Here is a 23,699-nt window from a genome sequence, read left to right on the forward strand (position 1 = left end):
TGCCCGAACAGACCCTGCAAAGGCGGCCGGCCCGCAAAAAAGTTTCAGGAGCGCGGTAAAATCTCGGCCCCAACACACGAATACGCGGGTTTTCCCCTCGCCACTGCGGTGTCCTGCATATAAGCGGAAGCGGTTGGTGGGCGCTTTTCCCCACCAACCACCTCCCCTCTCCCCCTCGCCCCGCCGCCGGGCCGCCGCCCAAGATTCCGGCGAAAGTAGCCGGCGGGAGCACGCCGACAGGCCGCCACACGCACGAGGCCTCCCCCCTCCCCCTTCCTGTGTCGGCAGGCCGGAAAGTTGCGGATCTGCGGCCCTTCATCGCGGGCCGCCGGATTTGGCTTTTTCGACCGCCGATGGCTGCGCCAAGCAATGGAATGGTCGGGGAGCATCTCCCGCAGCCCCGGCAAGGTCGCATCGCCGCATGCAGGTACGGGTTCGTCCTTCCGCCACCGCCGACGGTTTGCGGGCATGGATTGGTCCGGCCGTCCACCGGGCTCAGCGCTCGCGCAGGGGCTCTGTGGCTCACTGATGCCGCTCGTACAGTGCGACAACTGCACACGGACAGTGCCGCGGCTAACTTCGGGCAACACGGCTTTAACAACGAATGCATGGAGAAAATATTAGTCTAACTAGTGGGAGCAGTTATGGAAGTTGGAAATCTCCTAAAATGCATACTTGTGTTCTTGTTTTCTTTGGTCCTGCTATTCTAGCAAAGATTTGGTGATGTCTTATGTATCCATTGTTGTTGAAAAAGCAAAGAAATGCATTATGTTGGATCGAATTAAGGTGCAAATTTAGGTTTCCTGGGCCGGGAGGAGCTGCGCCGGATCAGACCCCGTAAAGTCGACCTGTAAAAAAGCATATTCCACGAATATTGTTTTTTACTGGTTCATTATGCGGGGTCTGCATCTGCGGCCGTACGCACCGGCCCGCAAAGCCGTCTTTCCACGAACTGTAAACGCGTTTTGCAAGACGGCCGGATACGGGGTCTGCTAGAGATGCTCTTAGACCAATCTAAAAGTGTGAGTCGTTAGGTTTCTAATATGTCCCAGATACTTTTTTTAGCCTAAATACTTGTTGCGGAGTATGATTTGTCAGACACCATTCTAAAGTTTGAACAAAGCCGCCGTTTTATGGGTCGACGACTGACTGACCGGTTCTCCTTGGGTCGGGTCGCACCGGCTATATTCGATCGGTTGGTACTCGGTAGGTTTGGTAGCCAGAGATCGCGATAAGCTAGCGATCAGATTGCGCTACAGTGTACAGCGTATCATGGAGGTGGCCTCGTAGAACTAGTAGTATAACTTTTCGCCATCCTACATTTAATCGGCCCGTCTGGTAGGAGTACTCCGACAGAGAACACTACTATTCAGTGCACGCGACGAGCAACCAACCGTATGCATGCATCCATCATCTGTACGCGCGCCCACACTCTGATCGGCTCCATACCTCGCTATAAAAATGCTCCCGTGCTGTGCGATCCATCGCACCTGTGTCAGGACTCGGGAGCATATACCGCTAATACATTGTACACACTCCCCGCAAAGAAAAATACATTACACACACACACACGCACGCAAGTACAGTACAATGCCTGGCCATGCGCTGCTGCTCGTGAGCAGCATGCTGCTGCTGGTGATGGCGCCTCTCTCGTGCGCCGATGGAGCAGTAGGCACGGGTAAGAGCAAGATCTCGGCCGTCTTCATGTTCGGCGACTCGATCGTCGATCCCGGCAACAACAACAACCGGCTGACGGAAGCGAGGGCCAACTTCCCGCCGTACGGGCAGGACTTCCCCGGCGGGAAGGCCACCGGGAGGTTCTCCAATGGCAGGGTTCCTGGGGACATGCTAGGTACGTACGGACATAACTATAACTACGCTTTGTGCGCTGCTACAAGACAATATTTACATAAATTGATTGACTGAGATGAATGTTTTGTTACGGCATGGGTGCCTTAACAAAGAAAGCTTTCGATCTATTCATCACTCCTAAACCAGTATCATTAAAAAGTTTATACACTGACCAGAATAGAAAAAATATATATTACTCAAGAAAGGAGCAATAGTGTAGAGAGTAACTAAAAACAGAAAGCTGACGGGCATAACTAGGGATGGCACCCGCAGGGTATGGGTACGGGTGGAGCTACCCCATACCCTTACCCGTCCGTCGTGAGTTTACCCATCACCCATACCCATACCCGTCAAGGGTACAGTTTTTTCCCATACCCATCACCCGACAGGGTATATGGGTACCCGCGGGTAAAAATACCCGCGTTTACAACACATCAATTGAGTAGAAAATAGTTGTAAAAAGTAACATATAATCATAAATTATTAATAGAAATAAATCTTAAACAACAATGTACAACAACATATTCTCATAAACAAAAGTACTTGCCTATAAAGTGAAATATAAAAATGTTAAACAACAACACATAGTCATAAATCACAACACATATGCATGCACTTTAAGTTCAGGAAATCATGATAAATTATAAAGATCATTTGAATACACATTAGAGTTTTTACCTAGCGTGATTAGGAGGGGAAATGAATACATTGGGATATTAACGGAAACCCACATGTCAACATTTTAGATGGGTACACGGTTACGCGGGCATGGGTTATACGATCCCATACCCGTACCCTCTCTACCCGATGGGTATGATATTTTCCCATTTAAGTACCCATGGGTAATTTTTTGTCCCATACCCTTACCCTAATAGGGTTTTTACCCACAGGGTACGCGGGTAATGGGTACCCATTGCCATCCCTAGGCATAACAAGCTAAGCATCTTGTTTGTTCTCGGCGTGGATGGCTCTGATTTTGTCCAGCACGGTCCTCGCCAGCGTCGAATCCTTATCTTTTCCAACGAAAACCACGGCTGAAAGAAAATAGACTGCGTAAATAAGTAGCTGGCGGGTTGATTTGAAATAACTCTTTCACAACGAGTCTATTACGACATGTCCAAAGTGGTCATCAAAGTCGAAGCTGGTCCCGACGTCGCCTGCCTATTGTTTGGCTTTGGCTGGCAGTGTCCTCGTGCCTCATTTGTTCGGAGAGGTCTTGACGGGTCATTCACGGTAAAGTTTAAATCGCTTGCTCGGAAAGATGTGATGACACGATGCAAACACCTTGACGGTGTCTTTTCCTCGACGGTGTATATAGGTTTTATGGATGCCATGTCAGTCGGGGTTGACTGAAAAAGACTTTTACCCCGCTTTATATATAAAACAACGATCAACAACAGCTCGATACAAACTCACGCCACACCAACACACGCACACACCCAAGGCGAATACAATGGCGCTGTGCGCGGCAACACCACCCCTACCACTATAAGAGCTATCGGGATTCTCAACAGTGGACATGCCACCGTGAAAAGACGAAGCCACATACGACGAACCATGAGCTTCAAATCGGCGCCTTCAGAAAGGGAACAACACCAATGCGTCGCCACCGCCTAATCCGAGGATCAGGATTTCCCCTGGAGCAACACGACGGGCAATGAGGACCGCACTGACGCCTTCAAGAAGGGCACAAACACCTCCATCGCTAGCCTACCCGAAGGTAGAATATATTTTCACCCCGCCCCACACACATCACCTCCCGCATACGTACGAACGCCACACCACCGTCATCGAATGTCGCACCTTGGCCGCCACGCCTCCCACACGGTCATGGTCACCGCACAGCACCTAAGCAATGAGCTCCGCCCATGAGACACGCGCTCCCACCACTAAAGCCGTTGCCTCAGCATCCAAGACCACCCCAACCCCCTCAACATGGTCCACTGACGATGTTGCCAGAAAAGCACGGGGCCTTTCGGTAAGTACGGGGCCCCGCCGACCGGAGCGGGGCAGGGAGAGGCCACCGGCAGCTGCCGACCACGCCACAACCGCTGTGCCATTTCTCGAACCGGCGCCAGGTCACCGTCGCCACTCCGGCCAACTCCCCGGGGCGCCTCTACCACTGAGGCCAGCCAAACGTGAGAAGCACAAGAAGCGTTGTGCTCCATCCACCAGATGCACCTCCAACCACAACTCCGAGCACCCAAAAAATCCATATAAGGGGTGGCCGAGCCTCTGCAACTTCGTCGCCACCGCGACCAACCAAGAAGGCCCCAGTCAAGGCAGCCCACTGCAACCCTAGCGGCCCACGGCCCGCGCCGCTGCAAAGCCCAATTTGGCTAATCCGCGGCCGCCATCCATGATATCCAGCACGCCCACCACCACCCCCTCCACTAGCCAAGAAGGCCACGACAGAGGTGGCCGCCCGTTGCCCGCGCCGCCTGGCCACCGGATCTGGCTGCACCACATGACCGTCCGCCGCGGAGAAGCAGAGGCGCCAGGGCACCGCCTGTGCCCGCCGCGCCGCCGTGTCGCTCGACCCTAACACTACGCTCCGGCTCGAGGAGACGGCCAGCGCCAGCGCCTACCAAGCGGGAGGACCTAGAAGCCCCGCCACCACCCGCGATGGCTGGGCTTTGCTCGGGAGGCGGCGAGGAGGGGGGAGGGGGAAGAGCGAAGTTCGGCGCCGATTTAGGGTTGGCCCCCGACCGCCTCACGGCCTCACGGGAGCGGCGCGACGTGTGTGTGTGCGCGCGACGTGTGTCCTTTTGAGTTCCTCTCTCGATCGGGATTTTACCATGCCGAATGGAAGGAGTGGTAATAAATTAGTGTACATGGATTTGGCTGAGAAGAAGCACGAGGCCTCTACCTCTTAGCATCATACCGGTAATAAATTTATTGTGAAAGTTCTTTTTCAAAGCTTCCCACAAAGCTAATTTCATAGATTTTTTAGATAAAAGGCTACCGTCCGGCTTTAAATTAATGAAGCCCTTACAGCAACCAAGAACAACACAACACCATAACACACACAACAAAGGAAGAAAGAAAACACACGGCATGATACAAGGTGCCGAGGACCATCCACACACTCCAGAAAACTACAATCCAACATTGAATGAAAGAGGAGAACCAGTTGGGGTCTAGTTGGGGTCTTCTGAGCTCAACTTCGTGATCAAGCAACCGAAGCCGAGAACGGAGCCACCACGGGAAGGGGACATGCTGACATGGTAGGCCATGCCATTACCAACATCTAAACGCAAACAAAGACAACGCCATCCAGCTCCATCGCCTGGAGAAGCCCCTTACTCCTACTCTCTCGAGCAAAAGGGCACCGCAATAACGGCAATGGATGCGCTCACCTCCCTCGAGCCTGAATAAAAAGTGCCGCCGAGGTCCGGCAATGAGGGCTCCGAGCACCACCCTACAGTCGGAACATGCATACCTAAAGAGCACCACCATCAAGACCGCAGGACCATTAACACGAAGAGAGGAACCTGTCGTCCATCCTCACGCCATGACCACTAATAGGAAGGGTCTTGCTCAAAAGACGGAGCCTCCAAGAAGAGAACGACGCAAAAGCGCCGCCGCTGCCCGGTCCGGAAAAGGACCAAGGGTTTTCACCCCGAGCATGGGGGAGGGGCAACCTATAATGACGCCTCCAAGGAGGGGAACAGCACCAAAGGGTGTCACCGGCCCCGACGTAGTCGGGCTGCTCTTTCGCCAGGTATCGACCACCATCTACCTAGTGACCACAAACCACACCTCAAGCACACCCCATTGGGGTCAGCGAAGAGATGAACAGACGAGTAATGAGGAGGATAGCATCAAGAACCAAGAAAGATGAGACCTTGTTCATAGTCGGCCCTGCACGCCACTCACGCGGGCTACCTTGCCGTCCACACGACCAGGATAGCACACCGGCACCAGCCCGACGACACCCACCGCGAAAGCCCCACCAAGCCCGCCACCCGAAGCCGCCGCTCTGGCATTCAAGAGGCCAACCTTGCTCGTCTATCTTAGAGGGACGAGCCACCAATGCGCAGCCAGCAACCCTCCTTGCCACACCAACGCTCCTCCATAGCCTACAGTCCCACCATTGCCAACCACCACCAGCATGAAGACAAAATTCATAAATTTCAGATCCACATGACCCTAAGGTTCATGTACCAGATCGAGCGGAGGGGGCAGCCATGGCCAAGGATCCACAGATCAGGACACGAGGGGTGCCACCTGAAGTCGCGGACTGGTCCATCGCACGGAGCCGAGGATTGACCCTCCTGGTCAGATCCACCGGCGAGGTGGCGTCAGACGGAGCAAGCGCGGGGACCGCCCAGCCCGCTGCTCTGTGACAGCCAGCGACCAGCCACTCCGCCAAGGACGATGCCCACAAAGCAGGCCAGACCCCACCACTCGGAGAAGCGACACGTAAAACTTAGCCGGAAGACGACCTCCTGCCGGGAAGGGAGCTTCGGGAGAGGAGCAGGCGGGGGAGGGAAGTAGGCAGAGAGGCCTCACCGCCACGGCGGGCCAGACGGCGGTAGCGAGAGGTGGCGCTCGAAGGGTGGCGGTGGGGAGGGGGGAAACCTAATCGCCCCCGAGTCACCACAGGAGGATGACGCGGGAGGGGGCTTCATAGGGATTGAGGTGGCGCTTCAAGATGATGTTTGCTTGCTGCCTCTAAAAGCATCCTTGACGAGAATGTCCAGCACCGAGGCTAGCACAAATAGGTCGGGGGACTTTCCATTTTGGGGAAAAGAGGTACATGAACCTGACGTAGAGTAGAGTTTGACCAGCCCGATTAGCTAACCAGAATCTGTTGTTGTCTCGCATGCCGCTCTTGCACACGCTTCTCAAATTGCTAAATCTTAGTCATCTGGGACTTAATTAAGTCTTAGTCGATGTTATATTTGTGATATTTTATGTGGAGATCCATACATTTATTATTATTATTTTGTATATGTTCTCCTCATTTGTTCCGATGTTCCTGCTGGCCCCTCCGTCCCTTGGCTCTTTGCGTTGTTGTTACTCCGATTCCATGCGCGTGTTGCTGTCTTCTGCAACTCAAATGAATCACAGTTGCTGCTCTGCTACACAATTTTCTTGAGCCCTAGCTTTGTTTTAGCCTTGCTTCTTGGTTATCCCCAGCCACAAGATTCAGCATAGCTCAGAGATGGTTAGATCCTTATGGTTGAACCAATCCTCCAGATTTCAAGTACTAAATTTGACATTTACGCTCATAAATTTCTGGATTTACTTTGAACTTTTTGGCCATAAGCTTGTATGTGAGCATCTATGATTATACTATGTTAAAAAAATTAAAAACAAATCCTCTTTTTTTTATCGAAGATAGCATGACTTGTAAATTTTCATCACGCCACGCCCTCACAAAATGCCGTACGTGATGGATTTTTTTGTGCACTCAAGTCCTGCTCACCTGAATGGAAGGTGGAAATTTAAACAAATTGCAACAACTAAATCCTAATGCACGTCTAGTGTCACATATTAGTCCACGGATGGACGGACCGTCTTAATTATTTCATAGATGGACCACCAAATGCAAGATGGGCCAAAAAAACCAACTCTTCCTTTGGGCGCCAGTCCTGGCTCGTCACCCAGCTAGCTCTACCTACCTTCATAGAGTACTCTCCCTCCCTCGCCAGATGATCGACATTGAACCTCGACCAAGCAGTTGCATTAATTAAGCTACATTATTTGAGGGAGAAAATTAAGTGCATTTCTAGTGAACCCCGAGGTAAAATCTACCATATTCCTGGATTGCACAAAGTTACTATGGTTTCCTCAAAAATTATGGAGCCTTCGAAGTGAAAGATTCTTGCGTGGCTTATCACCCAAAACCTGGTTTGGAGGACCAACTCGTCAAGTGTGGATGGGTCTACTGCGGCCTTTGCCTCCTTTGCAACTGTGACCCGAAGATGGCGGCGCATTTGACCTTCCAATGCTGCTACTTCACCAGGATTTGGAACATGGTTAAGGTGGTTTGCACTTTTTTGGTACATCCTCTTGGAATGATTTCTGACAATATTTGGGATCATCTCATGTATCAAGACATATCTAGGCATAAAGCGTGGCTTCTGCTGTCATGCTCGTAACTTGGGACGTATGGAATGAGTGTAACGGAAGGGTCTTCAACAACAAGCACTCACTCACTTAGATCATTTTCTCGCATACAATCAAGAAGTTTGTACTGTGAGTGACTGCTTATACGAAACACTTGGGTTTTATATTGCCGGGAAAGTAGGTTTATTTTTCTTTTATTTTTTCACCTTCAGGTGTTCAGTCTGGTTAATTCTCCTCTTAATTAACGAATGTGGCAAATCTTTTTCCACCTTTCAAAAACTATGGTTTCCTCTCTACATTGGCGAATAAACATTCCAGGTTGGAGCCCGACAATTACGGAAGGAAAAAGTTTTTTTGAAAGATCCAGGGTTGCCGGCTTCATTGATTTAGGAGAAAGCAAGCGGGAAAACATCAGTGATCAAGTGATCATGGTTACAAGAGATGAGAACAACAACTAAAAAGGAAAAGAAAAAAGGAGTAGAGCCCACCGGCTACTATCTCGCTACATCTTCCCCGAAGGGGAGCTCTAAGCATCGTGCTGCTGCTAGTCGCCACAGCTCCAGCGTACCCTTGATGGCACGCTGGACATCTTCAGTTTGCGGCAGCTTGCTTCTGAAGATGCACACATTTCTCTCCTTCCATATCTCCCAGGTAATCAGCAGCATCATCGACTTGAAACCCTTTCAAAAACTTGGTGGTGTAAGAGCAGTTAGCCTTTGCCAGTGCCTGAGGGAGTTGAGATGTGTTTCCCGCTTCTCCTTCAGTGCTACACAGCTGGACCTAGAGGACGCCATCTGCCAGATCGAGGAGGAAAAGGGGCAGTCCCAAAAGAGGTGCATCGAGCTCTCCAAGTTTCTGACGCAGAAAGCACAGAAATACCCATTTGGCCATCCACGCCGTTGCAACCGATCATTGCACCATAGTCTGTCATGGTGAAGCAGCCAGGCAAAGATTTTCACGGTGCCTGGAGCCCATGCCTTCCAGACTGCTGCTTTGATTCCCGATGATGGAGCTCCATTGACTTGGAGATTGTATGTGGCGCTAGCTGAGTATGAGCTTCCCCCTCTGGCCACCCAGCTGATCTTGTCCTCTTCAAGGGAAAGGACAATGCCCGCCCTCTGAATCTTCCGCCACATCTGCAAGAACTCAAAGACAATGCTTTCTGTGTTTCCATGCCGTAGATCACGTATCCATTTGTCTCTATCAAAGCATCCTCTACTGTCCTGTTCTTTCTTCTTGTATGCTGAAACAGGTTTGGGAATTCACGGCACAGTGTCGCGGACCCGAGCCAGGTGCTTGTCCAGAAACTTGCAGTTTTTCCGTTGCCTAGCTGCACCGAAGTAGCGCTTGCAAACAACTCGCGGTCCTCCTGGTCACATGGAGCTGGGAGGTTCATCCACGTCCGCCGCGGTTGTTGCCATGTGAGCCAGAGCCATCTCATCCCCAGAGCCGTGCTCAACTGAGGGAGGTCCAGTAAGCCGAGCTCCCCTTTGTCCACGGGTAGGCATACTTTATCCCAGGCCAATTTGCATTTGGTGTCCGTTATGTTCTCATCCTGGGCCCAAAGGAATTGTCGGCGCGTTTTGTCCACCTCCTTGAGTATTTTCTTGGGCACCTTGAGAACAGTCATAGCGAAAACTGGTAGAGATGTTAGAACTGCGTGCACAAGCACCCGCCTGCCAGCCATGCTCATCAATCTGCCTTTCCATCCCGCGAGCCTCGAGCGGACCTGATCAATGATGAACTGAAAGTGCACCAGTCGACTTCTTACATAATTTTGAGGTATACATATCAATATACCTACCGCAGCAATTTAATCATCTACCTTCTTGAAGTTTTATGGCGGAGTTTGAGTGGGATCGATCAATGTGGGATATGCACACTTTACGCATGCTGACACGACTGCACCCTAATTGACGAGTGTGTTTTAAATCTGTTGGTTCAACTGCCGCATCAAAGTAACCTCTGCAAATTTTACCAATTTTCAAAAATGTTAGCAATACATGAGATGGAAAGTTAGCGGTCACAATTGTGCACCAGAGTTTTAAATTTAAAACTACAAAGAAATAAAAACAATAGGGACTTGATGGATGAACTCCGAACTCGGCGGTTCTTATGTCACATCCAAATTAATTCCTATAGTGAGCACCATTTAGGCTCTGTTCGGAACAAAGGGAAGAAAAACATAGGATAGAGGAAAAGCCCAGAAACTAGAAAGGAATAGAGGTACAAAACACATGAAATAAAATCGTTGTGCTGCATACAGAATTGTCGTTCGGGACAGAGGAAATCAAATTAGAGGAAATCAGATCATGTGGGTCACATCTTGTAATTTTTAAATGCTAGAAAGATGAGCACCAGCGATAGTTCACATGCATGTGGGTTCAAATTGTGCATGGTTCGCATCAGCCTTTTCCTTGATGGACCAGACTTGCCTGCTCCCCCGGCGTGCGCTCATCTGTGCTCCCGCATACGTGGCATGATTTGATTGGAACAAAATAAGACCCGACCCTACCCTCTTAAAATTAGGGGGAAGATGATTAGATTAGAAAGAAAAAAAAGAAAAAGACAGCCGTAGGATGGAGTGGGAGCACGGATGGGAGCATGAGGAGGGAGCAGGCAAGCCGGATCCTCCCCTGATTGCCTCGGGCCAGCGCGAAAACAAGAGCTATGGATGGATGTTTTATTTCCCGTAACAATGTTGGAGATCGGAACTTTCCATCAGATTGGAACGAGTCTATTCCTTCATACCGAAAGGACAAAACACAACGATTCCACAGGAATGTGTTTCCTGTGGGTTTTCCTTTGCTTTTCCTACGTACTGAACAGAGTCTTAATGGGCTTGTTGTATGATGCTCCATCGAAATTTCATCTAACCCATGTCAGTCGACATCTTCGTTGAAATTTCATTAATGCATGGTACATAATCATAAAAGTGTTTATTTCATACTATGTAAGTGTCAGTGCATTACAACGGAAACCCATTCAATGCATGGGTGAAATGTTGAGGTCATACTATGGAAAATCAAGTCAACTAGAAATTTCATTTAACATTTCCCTCCTACTGTTACAACATAATACATGTGCAGTGCATGTACTCCCTCCGTTCCAGAATATAAGATGTATTGATTTCCGTGCAAGTCAACCATTTAAATGTTTTGGCCAATATTATAGAATAAAATAACAACATTTGTAATACCTAAGAGATAAAATATGAAACTACTTTTCATGATGGACCAAATAATATAAATTTGGTGTTGTGGATATTGATATATTTTTCTGAAAACCCGGTCAAACATGCACTCGTTTGACTTTTGACAAAACAAATACACCTTATATAAAGGAACAGAGGGAGTATTTGTTTAAATAAAAATATATAGATGATATTTACTTGAATGCCCACACATTATTATGGAGGAAAAATAAGACCTAAATGCAACTTGCTCATTTCCCAATTAAACCGAGGCACCTTGTGCAATGATGTGAACTCTCTTGCCATTCAAGTACCAACTAAACCTAGTTTAGTGTTACAATAGAAAAATATTAAATTGCTCACAAAATATTCCTTCATTCTTTTTTTATTAAGAACCTTTTCATTTAGTTGATATATAAAAATGATACAATGACACTAAACGGATGCCCGGCCTCTACATAACATGATGCACACAATCAATGTGTTCAATATAACCACAAACTTCCATTTTACAACAAAATAAAAAAGGTAGCCTAAGATGGCGTAAATCCTATCCAAAGATTACCTCACCATCTATGATAAGAGGAAATCATGCCTGGTCATACGCTCTAACTGGGTAGAAGCCATCATAAAAAGGTCTCTGTTCTCCGTCCTCTACAAGATATAAGTAAAGAGTCATAATGTACAGGAATGATCAACCTAGATAGGAAATTAAACACATCTCTTGTGAAAAAAACACATCATCCCTAGTAAGCCATAGTGCCCAAAATAAGATTGCCACCCTCACAATTATGTGCAGAATTTTTTTTTTGTCAATACCCTACTACCAGTTGTCGAACATATTGCGCGCACTACGTGAGGGGCAAAGGTTTGAAGCCACTTGAACTATGATCCACACTGGAGAGCAAACTTACACTAAAAATAGGTGTCTAACAGTCTCGTCATGTTGGCAAGAAACAAACTTTACTACCTTACCAACTATGCTTGTTAAGATCACACCTCCACTAAAAATCAAGGAAATATCTTCACTCGAAGAGGTAGTTTGAGTTTCCACTTTTTTATCGGCAGGAATACTTGCAAAAATATATATGTAGATCGGGAAAAATATATTCTTGAACTCCTTACACATGTTTGTATAAAAAATGAAACCATGGTACTTATTCAATTTAATGTCTAAGAAACATAATTTAGTTCACTCCATATATGCATAAAAAGAATAGTCATGGTTACTGGTTAAAGGATTAAGCTGTACAAAACATTTCATCATTGGTTCTATAGTATATGGTTGTGTTCACTCCATATATGGTTGTGTTCACTCTGATTTGTTTTAACAAAAAAGTTCTGGAATTAAGCATGGGAAGCAACTTTTTTCCCTCTTTCATACCATTCAATTATGTTTATTTCGTATTCATTTTGATTTCCAGTAGAAAGCCACAACAGAGACTTGCCATGTGAGGAAGACATGGGTTTTAACAAAAAGCCACCTACATAGGTTGCAGATTTGCGAAAAGTGCAAACAGTGGACGGGTGACATTGGAGGACTTAAAGAAATAGCGGACGGGTGACACTGTGACATTAAAATTTCTAATGATAAATATGAAGTTTTCTTCTTCATAAATCGTACTCATCAAAAATAATTTATCGATTGAAGTTTCTGTTGAAACCGCACGGCCCGTTTCAAAATATATAATGATTTGCTTCCAAATTATTCTTAGCGCTTACGATGTCGACTGAAATTAGTTTTCATAATATCCAAATATGTACCTACCTATGTATGCAAATTATTCTAATACACTGGAAATTTATCTATACACAAAGATTGCGGTATCAGATCATATGAAAACATCACTAATTAAAATTTCTTTCTTGATTAAGCAGCTTCTAAGTTAGGAGTCAAAGAGTTCTTACCACCGTACATTGGAGATGATCTTGAACTAAGTGACCTACTTACTGGTGTCGCATTTGCCTCTGGAGGCAGTGGATATGATCCCTTAACTTCGATACCCGCGGTAAAAAAAACATAACACATGCAGCTCAAAATATAGTTTTTGTTTTGTTTATTTTCAATTTAACTTGAAATTAATCTTGTTGTCATAATTTGGAAATACTATTCTCTCATGCTTCAGACTGCTACTTCAAGTACCGGGCAACTTGAATTATTTCTTGAATATAAGGATAAGCTAATAACTTTAGTCGGGGAGGAGGAAGCGACACGTGTTATCTCTGAAGGCATTTACTTTACTACCATGGGAGCAAATGACATTGCAAATAATTATTTTTCAATTCCGCTAAGGCACCATCAATATGATCTTCCTTCTTATGTGAAATTTCTTATCTCTTCCGCAGTCAATTTTACTATGGTAAGGGTTAGTCAATTTTATGATGGTAAGGGTTATAAAATTATGAGGTTATAGTTGTTTCACAGAAACTCATTTGACTCTCTCTCTCCATAAATTATTTTTGCTCTTGAAGGTTTTAAAGTTTTGCATATTTCCACTAGACTCCTATGAACCATTACTTTCATAGTACATGTGAAGTTTCCCTTCGGTTCCATTACAAATATTCTATATCTAAATAGATAGCCCTAGCTAACTTGTTTTTGAGCACATGCAGCTATGGCAACTCATCACAATTGCCACATAACCCTTATTAGCTTTAGTAATTAATTGCATGCATGCCTCCTCCAGTCCATACTTCGCATCTCTCGCACCACAATGTGATTTTTTTTCTAACTCCCTTTCAACTAGTAAGTGAGGGCACATATGGTGAATTTAGATAATTTGTATTTAGGAGTGTCGTAGTTGTTTGCTCTACCTTGAAATAAAAAATAATATGGTACTTAAACATCCCAACTAAATAATATTGTCTCTTTGGTAATCAAAGTTTCTAAACATCTACGTTGAAGGATTGAATGCATGTCATACAATCATTTACTTCATGTTGCTTAGAGATTTTAGTTTCTAGAAATATCCTATGCAACATGCGGGGTGTCATCTAGTGTATATAATTAATGTATTTGTGAATTTACTAGATTGTTGACTTGTTGTATAACATTGAATTCTTTGAGAAATTGTTTCAACATAGAATGTTTATAATTATTTCCTTATAAGGGTTCATAAATGATTACACTTGACTACTTGCATTTTCATTATTCCTATATTTTCCATTGATTTACATTCAACCCGGTCACGTATATGTAAGAGGAAATCAGTCTGACATTCTCTTCTATATAGGAATTAAATGATATTGGTGCAAAGAGGATTGGTTTCTTCGGAATTCCGCCAATTGGATGTTGTCCATCCGAAAGAAAACATGGATCAAGAGAATGTGACACACTTCAGAATCAAGCAGCAGAATTATTCAATTCTGGAATAGAAAAGGAAATTGAGAGATTAAATGCAGAACGAAATGTTCATGATTCAAGGTTTGCTTATCTTGATATATACTACAATCTGCTTGATCTCATTCAACAACATGATTTTTATGGTGAGTGTACACTATCCCCCGGTTGTTACTATTTTAGAGTATTGATGTCTTAGAACCATATTAGTAGAAATACCGGGACACATTAACCTCTTAAATTTTGTAAACTCAAAAACACTACAACAACACTGGATCCTCTACATTCACATTGGTCGGGAAAACAACTTTCACATGGAGAAAGTCAGTAGGTGAAGGGTCCTGCCGACCGGCCCATCCTATGAGCAAAAGTCCACCCGGGAAAGGCCTTTCCTAACCGTCATTTCGTTACTAACCGGCAATCTTTCATTGGTGTAATGGGTTTCCTGACCAATATATTTTTGGCGATGGACCTTAGTTTCATCATTTGTCAACCGACTGTCCGACAACATAGCCTTGGTTTACCAACCTTCTATTGGTCTAGTTGTGAGATTTTCCAAGGCGACTATGTGACAGCGATGTCTTTGCCAACCAACATTGCCCCACGGGCAAATATAACATTAAATTTACATCTAGATATTTGGTAATGGACACACTGACCAAGCAACCATGGAATTTTTATACCAAAAGAGTGTGGATTCAAAATATCAATATGCATATCCTCCAAAATATTAAGCCACAACCGGATGATGATGGCATACATTAATTCTCACACATATTGTTCATCTGTTCACCACATACATTAGGTTTACAAAATGATAGTCAAAAGGTGCATGTCCAATGAAATAGAATTTTCTCCATTACACAAACCATCCAGTTGATGCAAAAAATGATGGGTAGCTCCTCATGCTCGTAGACCACAATACACACCACATTCAATCTTGTTCCGGTTTCTGCATTATGAAGACACTATTCAATATATCTTCTAGTTTCATTTTAGGAGTTACAGTTCCAACAATAAAAAGTGATATAGGAGCACATATGTTGCACTAGAGCTCTCAATCGCATCTAGTACAGCGCTACAAAAGAGGGATAATGGAAGATGAACAAATACTCATTGTCAAAAGAAAAAGATGAACAAATACAATAGAAAAGATCAAGAATGGTCTCTATTGCTATCAACAACACAAAGCAAGTCAAACACCTAGTAAAAAACTATAGTATATGTTTATCAACCAAAGCATACTAATTTAGAATGATAACAAGATCACAACAAAAAAACAACGCACATAATCATGTCACATTTTTTAATAATTACACATAATCATGTCACATAGTCTGCAAATCTAGTGTAAGGTGGAGGTGGTGGAGATTCTCCTTTGACAAGCATCATATTGGATTAGATTCATCAACAAACATAAACCACGATAGTAAAGAAACATGTTAAAATATTAAGTAAGGAGGTTAATTTTATGAGTGCATTTAGTAGCCACTTAGATACTATTTAAGCTCCGCGAACCCCTAGCTTTCTCGTACTTGTTAAAAAGATAATCATGATACCATGCCTTACTGGGTTTGGTACGCATAGAAAAAAGTTCCATAGCTAATTGATAGAAATACCTTAGTGCCAGGATGAGTAAGACAATTCGAGCCTATAGGGCTTCATTTGGAAACTAGGCGATTTCCCGGCAAGTTGTAGCAAGAACTTGAGTATTAATTTCGAATGTATTATAAATGAAGGAAATGGTCTAAATCAAGAGCTACTGTTTTTAACATAGAAATATTTCATACTTGCACTATGTGTGAACAAAGAGTATGCATGTGATCTGCATGGGGTTGTAAAATAGTGTTAGTGGATACTGACATGACACACTTGGTGAGATGGAAGGCCGCATGTTGAGAGAATTAGACTTAGTGAGGATCAACTATTTAAGAATAGTAGATTAATAACTAGTCGGCATCGCACAACAAATAGTCCAAGCTAAGTGGCGAAAACAAACAGGGCTGGTGATTACTTTGCTAGATGGCCATGCAATGGACTTTGTAACATCACTTACATATCATAAACCATCATATTGATAAGGCAACATAGAGCTCCTTCTTATTGCAACATTGACAAGAACCTCATAAGTCCCCAGACCTAGGGGCTCCCTGGCCACAGTAGTTTCTTCATTGATTGAGAGAATTCTTGGCTTAGCAACATGAGTTTCAGGACATGTACATGCATATATAAGAACATCCATACTAGTGATAGCATATAGATCAGGATGAGAAGATTATGATGCTTTGATGTTAGTGGATAGAGGAGATTTTGCAAGGGGCTTTATAAAAATTGTTCAATGAACATATACCCCTTCGTTAGCATCTTCTTTGGCATATTCTTCTTCCTCGGGTTCAAATCTTGAGTCATGTAAAACAACAATATATAAATAGCCGCATTCATGGATGATGAATCATTAATTCAATGAACAAAAGTCGCAACACTTCATTACTTGCCAAGAATTATAACATATGCCCCTTCTTTATTTCGTTCATCTAAAGTTTGTGTGAGAACATGTACAGTTGATAGCTTGCATGGTTTAATAGAATTACAATTTGTAACAAATTTTAAGTTTTTTACTTGCTTGGTTCCTTCCCAAAAAATAGTTTGATGCTTAAGAGTAGGTACAACATTTCCCTAATATTGACATAATTGTGACTAGGACTACTATCACCCGTCAATGCACATGCATGAGCAATTTTACTACTAGTGATAGCATATTGGCTAAACCCCAACCTTATCTAAGAAACTGTACTCTAGACATACAAGTTGCACTCTTTGATGGCAGTGATGGGATAGCAATATTATACTAACATACAAATGCAAAAAAGGTAATTACAAGGAAGAATACAACTATGAAGTACAATTATATGCTACAATTAATTATTTGTTTCTAGGGAGCTATTGAGCATATTAGTTTTTTATTTTATTTTCCTAAAAAGGAGTTGAAACCCCTGGCCTCTGCATCCAAGGATGCACACAACCATCTTTATGATATTACTTAACAGAGCTAGAAAAAACAAATACATGTATCAACCCAAAGCCACCTTCCTGATAACCTCTATCGCTACACATACAAGCTCGATGATGTGCCCTGACCTCGCACCAACACACACCATCTAATATGGTGACCTCGTCAAGCTGCCCCACGGTGAGCCGAGAGCACCAAATGGTGCAGTAGCCCTAGAATCCGTGGCCCCCATCTTTCATCATCCCAACTTTAGGAGGGATCAACACATTGACCTTGTCAGGCCCAACTACCGTCGATGCCACCATGACACCAAAGTGCGCCACTGGCCTATACTCTTCCATCAAGACATATCCATCGTCGAGACCCATCGTCATCTACGCTATAGAAGTAGCATCACTCCACCTCTGGACCCCTTTAGCTAGCACATGCTCCAAGTATGATATCTCCATGAGGGTGGGCAGAGCCAGACGCCGCCATCGCCCAATCCGGAAGGCCAAAATCAAGGGTATCCCTCGAAGCAAATGACCCTTCCAGCCAAGTCCACGTGGTGGTCGAACACCTCCACGCTTCCGAGATCCATCAGGTGAAGCTCCAAAACAGTGCCTCCAAGGAGGTAAACGATGCCACATGTCGCCACTATGTGGTCCGACAAGCCAAACCTGAGGTTTCCCTCGGAGCTCGATAGGACAACCACCATGAAGATGCCCTCCAAGGAGGTTAGCAGCACCCGCAGACATCATTTGCAATGATGGATCCATGCAAGGGAGCTTTTAGCATCTTAGTTACACGCGGTGTAGGATAATAATTGAATGCTTCATGCATTTTTCCTGAAACTAAACCTCGACAGCTAGCTAATCTTACACATACACTCAGCAAACGCAAGAACAACTAAGTTATGAGTTTTTAATCTCATTTTCTCTATACCTCAACCCATACTCACCCTAGTCTCTTCAAATCGTGAACGATACAAAAATAACACACATATTTTGACATCCACATAGGAGATTGTATGGACTCGGAGCAGAAAACTCACTAGAGTGTAGTTGCATGTCAAGTGGATGGTCTCTTGAAGATGAATGCCCGACATGTGGCCTTATAAGGAACTGATGAAGAGGCGTGACGGCGTGGAGGAGGCAATGGATAAGCAAGATGGCACATGGAGTGCTCCGCCAAGGCTGACACGGTCTTTTAGTACACGTTTAGCCTAGTCTTCCTTGAGATTTGATTGATGCTAGGATGACAACGAGGTAGCAGATCTTGGTGACGGGGTGGGAAGGGACAACCTGGTCCGAGGGGAGGGTTCGAGCTCATGGGGACATTGTGGGGTGGCAGCTGGGTGTGAGGACAATGGCGTGATGTGGAGGATGGCTGGAGAGAGCTGTAAGGGCACCTACAACATGACACATCAAATCTCCCTTGCATGTCTGGACTAGATGGTCGCAACACTTTTGGGCCTCCAACATGGACCATCATTTTGCATCGGACCGATACAAATGTCTGAAATCCCCTAGACCGGCCCCAACTTGGGGGACCTTTAGGGGAGTGCATACGTCATCCATGTCAACGTCCAGCACCCTTAACCCACCCAAAACTACACTCGCACCAAGGTATTTTCACAATCCTCCAAACTATTCCCGCACCAGATGTCGCCCTCATGGCCCCGAACTCCACCACGCCTCCATGTTCCACCACTCATCGCCAACGCAATGGATCCATTGGAGCCCACCACTATGTTGAATCCGAAAGCTATAAATGACAAGAGTTGCATGTGAGGGCGAGATGTCTCCAGTCGGATGTCTACGTACACGTCTGGATGTGTCTGCGGAATTTTGGGGGAATCAATGCCCTTTGGGATCCAGTTTAGATGGTCAAGGTTTCCCTGTCTTTACCCGAGGAGTGGCCCTGAGTTATCAAACCCACAAAGAGGATGTGCACTACGACATAGTCTCTACCAAGTATTTACGAGAGAACGAAATTCTAGTTTTGTAAACGGACCTTAACAACCTTAGGGGTGAATCACTTAGAATTAAAACAGGCATGAGTATGAGGACTTGATTCTTACAACCATATATTTTTGCTAGGGACCACCATGATCTTAATTTGTCCTGACACTCATTAAGATGTTATTGCAACAAGACGAAGTGTGGGATGTGTCCAAACATGTCTTGACCGTCCCGCGACCTACATCAAGAGTCGATTTCCCAACCGCGGACTCTTACCGTCGCATGGGGTTTCCTTGGTTATTAAGAAGCTCTAGTGGTTAAGAATATAATCCGACAAAAGCATTGGGTGTTTAATCACTACAACTCATGTATCCCAAAGGATTGGCATTCTGTTACCGTACTAAACCTTTCAGTCACTGGTGTTCAGAATAGCATTCCCTGTCCTCCCTACTCCTAACCTCCTCCTTCATCGATCTCCAAAATCTTGGGTACCAGCAGGGTTATAGAACGAGAAAGATACAAGAGACAACTACATAATAATTCTAACACATACATGATGTTAAGTCAAAGTCATTCCATTGATCCCTCATAAAAATACATAAGGTTGCAAGGCTATGCCTCAACCTATTGCCTTACGAATTACTCACACATGGCGATTAGATTGCAAGAAGAAATCATTGGAGAAGACATAAAGATAAATGCTTTATTGATAATATATCTTATAATGGTTGTCAAATGCGACATATGATTACACATATGGCTAACTTGGAGGGGAGTTGCTGAGTTGATGGTGGTGGTGGTTATGGAGATGAGATGGGAAGAGGCGGCACCTACGGTTGGAATATGGGTTCTGGTTTGCGAATGGTCTTCTCGATGCTCCTTTGTTACGATTCTGGTGTTGGCCGCTTTATAAAAGTTGGAGGGTTGGACCTTACGGAACCGCTGGTGTGTTATATGACTATTATTATGAGCGCGAGCGCTCGTACCAGATGTCGTCTTGCGCTTTGACTTCACTGTTGCGCCTCCAATTTCCTTCCTTCTTTCTCCATTTTCTTACGGGACATTTACATATATGCCCCTAATTTGCGCCCAGTCTCAGACTTACCCCTAATTTCAAAGCATGCTCAAATTTGCCCCTCCGCCGTTAGGTGCACTTACAGAAATACCCTTCTGTGCCGTTACCGTCCGGTCAAAGCAGGTCAAAGCCGGTCAACGGGCTTTGACCATCTTGAAAAAATAGCAAAAAAATTCTAAAAAATCTGAAAATTTGTGGGAACAAAGATACTCAGGTTCGCAAGGTGCGTGCAAAGTTTCGTGTTGTTCGTACATTCCAAGAGCTCGTGTTAGAGGAAAAACAATAAATATGTAAGCCTGTGAATAGTAAATTCAAAAAAATAGTAAGAAAATTCAAAAAAATATGAAATTTTTTGGCATCAAAGAGGCTCGGGTTTGCAAGCTGCGTGCAAATTTTTGTCGTGTTTGGACATTGGAGGGGCTTGTGGAGAAAAAAACAAAATTTGGCTCAGGAAAAAACTTGGGAAAAAATGACTATTTTGTTTTTTCTTGCTAGAGCTCCTCGCATGTCATTTGATCATAAAAACTTGCAAGCACCTTGTGCACCCAAGCCACTTTGATGCCAAAAAATTTCATATATTTTTAATTTTTTTACTATTTTATTTCAAATTTATTGTTCACAAGCATGCATATTAACTGTTTTTCCTCGCCACGAGCTCCTGTAATGTCCAAATAGCACAAAAATTTGCACACACCTTGGGCACATGAGTATCTTCGATCTCACAAAATTTTAGATTTTTTTGCTATTTTTTTCCAGGACGGTCAAAGCTGTTTGACCGGACGGCAACGACGCAAAAGGGCATTTCTATAAAGGCACCTAACGACGGAGGGGCAAATTTGAGCAGACTTTCGAATTAGGGGTATATCTGATTAGGTGGTTCGAGTTAGGGACATAAATGCAAATGGCCCTTTTCTTACTTACTTCTAAAATATGATTTATCTCCATATTTGGCCTCTTTTCATGTGAAACCAAATTAAATAAAGGATTTGCGATCTCTCGAATTCATTACTCATTAGTGGCGATATTGGAGTGATTTTCTTGAATTTTCTGTGATTATCCAGTTTAAACAAATGTGTGATGAGTGCAAAAATATCACTCATTAGGCATCCATTTGATGATTGCGTTGGAGATGCCCTAAGCTTCGTGTTGTTGGGGAAAAATAGGGTGGCCTGAGCGGCGGCTCGTAGTGGGGAATTAGGGATTTTGATGTATTATTGTTGTGGGGAAAGAGTAGTAAGCTTCGCTGACTGGCCAAAATTTGGCATTTATGACTCTTCCTCTGTGTGCATTAATTTATTTAGCCACAAATGGTTGGTCGGTGTTATTTACTAACCAAAATTTCAATGGGTATATAAGCATTCCCAATCGACCGCTCGATACCAAATATGTACGCATTACCGACCGACATTTTGTCAATGTATGTAGGTTTTCCCAACCAACTTTCGTGAATTTTCTCCTCCAACGGTTGGTCAGTGATAAAAACTTTTCGTAGCGGATACATTACGGTGGTGTTGTGAAACTTCATATGAAGTAAAGTAACAAAAGTTGCATAGTGGACCATATGATATATTAAAGAAATCACAATAGTTCCTATCTTTGCGCTTAGGAATATGTGATATGGATGTGTTATCATAGTAACATTTTAGTACTAAATATTTTGAAACTTTCCATTTTGTAGGTTTCCAGGAGGTAACTGAGGGGTGTTGTGGCAGCAATGTGCTAAATGCGGCAATATTCATTCAATACCACCCTGCATGTCCAAACGCTTATGACTATATTTTTTGGGATAGTTTTCATTGTACCGAAAAGGCGTACAACATTGTGATTGATGAGATCTTCCATCAAAACCTACACTACCTAATGTGAATACACTCACATTCTCTCTACCTAAGTTTCACAAATAAGCAAGTAAAACGTTTCTCCTTCCACAATGTGTGAATGGTAGTAGTGTGATATATAAGAAATATGCCACTTTCAATCCAGTATTTGTATCTCCATATAAATTACCCCAAAATGTATTTGTGCAACAACAATTACACCAAATTGATCACATTTATATGCATTAATGTGGGTGTCGATGTGCATATGATAACAGTTAAGTTCATACCCTAAATTTGATCAACAAGAGGAGTCGGAGTTGCGAGCGGGCAGCCTTTCCAGTTAGTGTAGAGGAAAATTAAACAAAATGGTAGTGACTCCTCCCATTGTGTTTCCATGTTGTTAGAGTGTCTTATACACCATAGCTAGTAACTATAATCTTTTTGTTGATAAATGGCACTTTTATTAACTCAAAATGTAATATCAAGTGGAGACAAGCATGATGAGAAACACCTTTCCCCTGCATAACAAAGATGAACACAACCAACACGAAGAGTATGAAAAACTAAGAATGACATATTGGCAATAGTAAAGTCATATGAGGCTAAAACTATGCCTATGTCTAAAGAGTTGGTGGACCAATACGGAGAATATGCTACCACCCATGTTGGGTAAAAACCTCCATGGCCACCTGCTCCAACCGCATATACGCTGCCTTTAGCAGTGATCAGTACTCCATTTGATGTAGCATAGATCACATATGAAGCAAATGTGTACAATAGAATATAACCTACATACAAAGAGATTTTTCCATCAAATAGAATATCATTTCTACATATCCAAAGCAACCATAGTAAGGTAGACGCTATCACCCTTATTAGCATACTATTTTTTGGTATTCTGTTAACAGTAAGGTAGATGCTCCCACCCTTATTAGTGTACTAAATTTTTTTAGTATTCTGCCAAGCCAGTGACCATGTATATATAGGCAACAGTTGTGGAGAGATGCAAAGTGGATGCTATTTGGATGACTAAATGATGTCTACCACGCAACTTTATTCTTGTAGACGCGTGTTGGGCCTCCAAGCGTAGAGTTTTGTAGGACAGTAAATTTTTTCCCTCAAGTGGATGACCTAAGGTTTATCAATCCGTCGGAGGTGTAGGATGAAGGTGGTCTCTCTCAAATGACCCTCCAACCAAATACAAGAAATTCTTGTGTCCCCAACACACCTAATACAATGGCAATTTGTATAGGTGCATTAGTTCGGCGAAGAGATGGTGATACAAGAGTAATATGGATGGTAGAAATATATTTTTACAATCTGAATAAATAAAAACAGCAAGGTAGCAAATAGTAAATAAGCACAAAAATGATATTGCAATGCTTGAAA

The 23,699-nt window shown here is 43.9% G+C and overlaps 1 protein-coding gene across 1 annotated transcript; it reads left to right on the plus strand.

The window, feature by feature from the left end:
* Window positions 1-1,590: 1,590 nt before the first annotated feature.
* On the plus strand, window positions 1,591-22,356 carry LOC119328364 (GDSL esterase/lipase EXL1-like). The gene is made up of 5 exons (XM_037601364.1): window positions 1,591-1,852; window positions 13,001-13,131; window positions 13,249-13,482; window positions 14,356-14,608; window positions 22,169-22,356. The coding sequence occupies exons 1-5, from the start codon at window positions 1,591-1,593 to the stop codon at window positions 22,354-22,356; spliced, it is 1,068 nt and encodes a 355-aa protein (XP_037457261.1).
* Window positions 22,357-23,699: the final 1,343 nt, after the last annotated feature.

The sequence above is a fragment of the Triticum dicoccoides genome, chromosome 7A, assembly GCF_002162155.2.
Source record: "Triticum dicoccoides isolate Atlit2015 ecotype Zavitan chromosome 7A, WEW_v2.0, whole genome shotgun sequence".
NCBI classification, from domain to species: Eukaryota; Viridiplantae; Streptophyta; class Magnoliopsida; order Poales; family Poaceae; genus Triticum; species Triticum dicoccoides.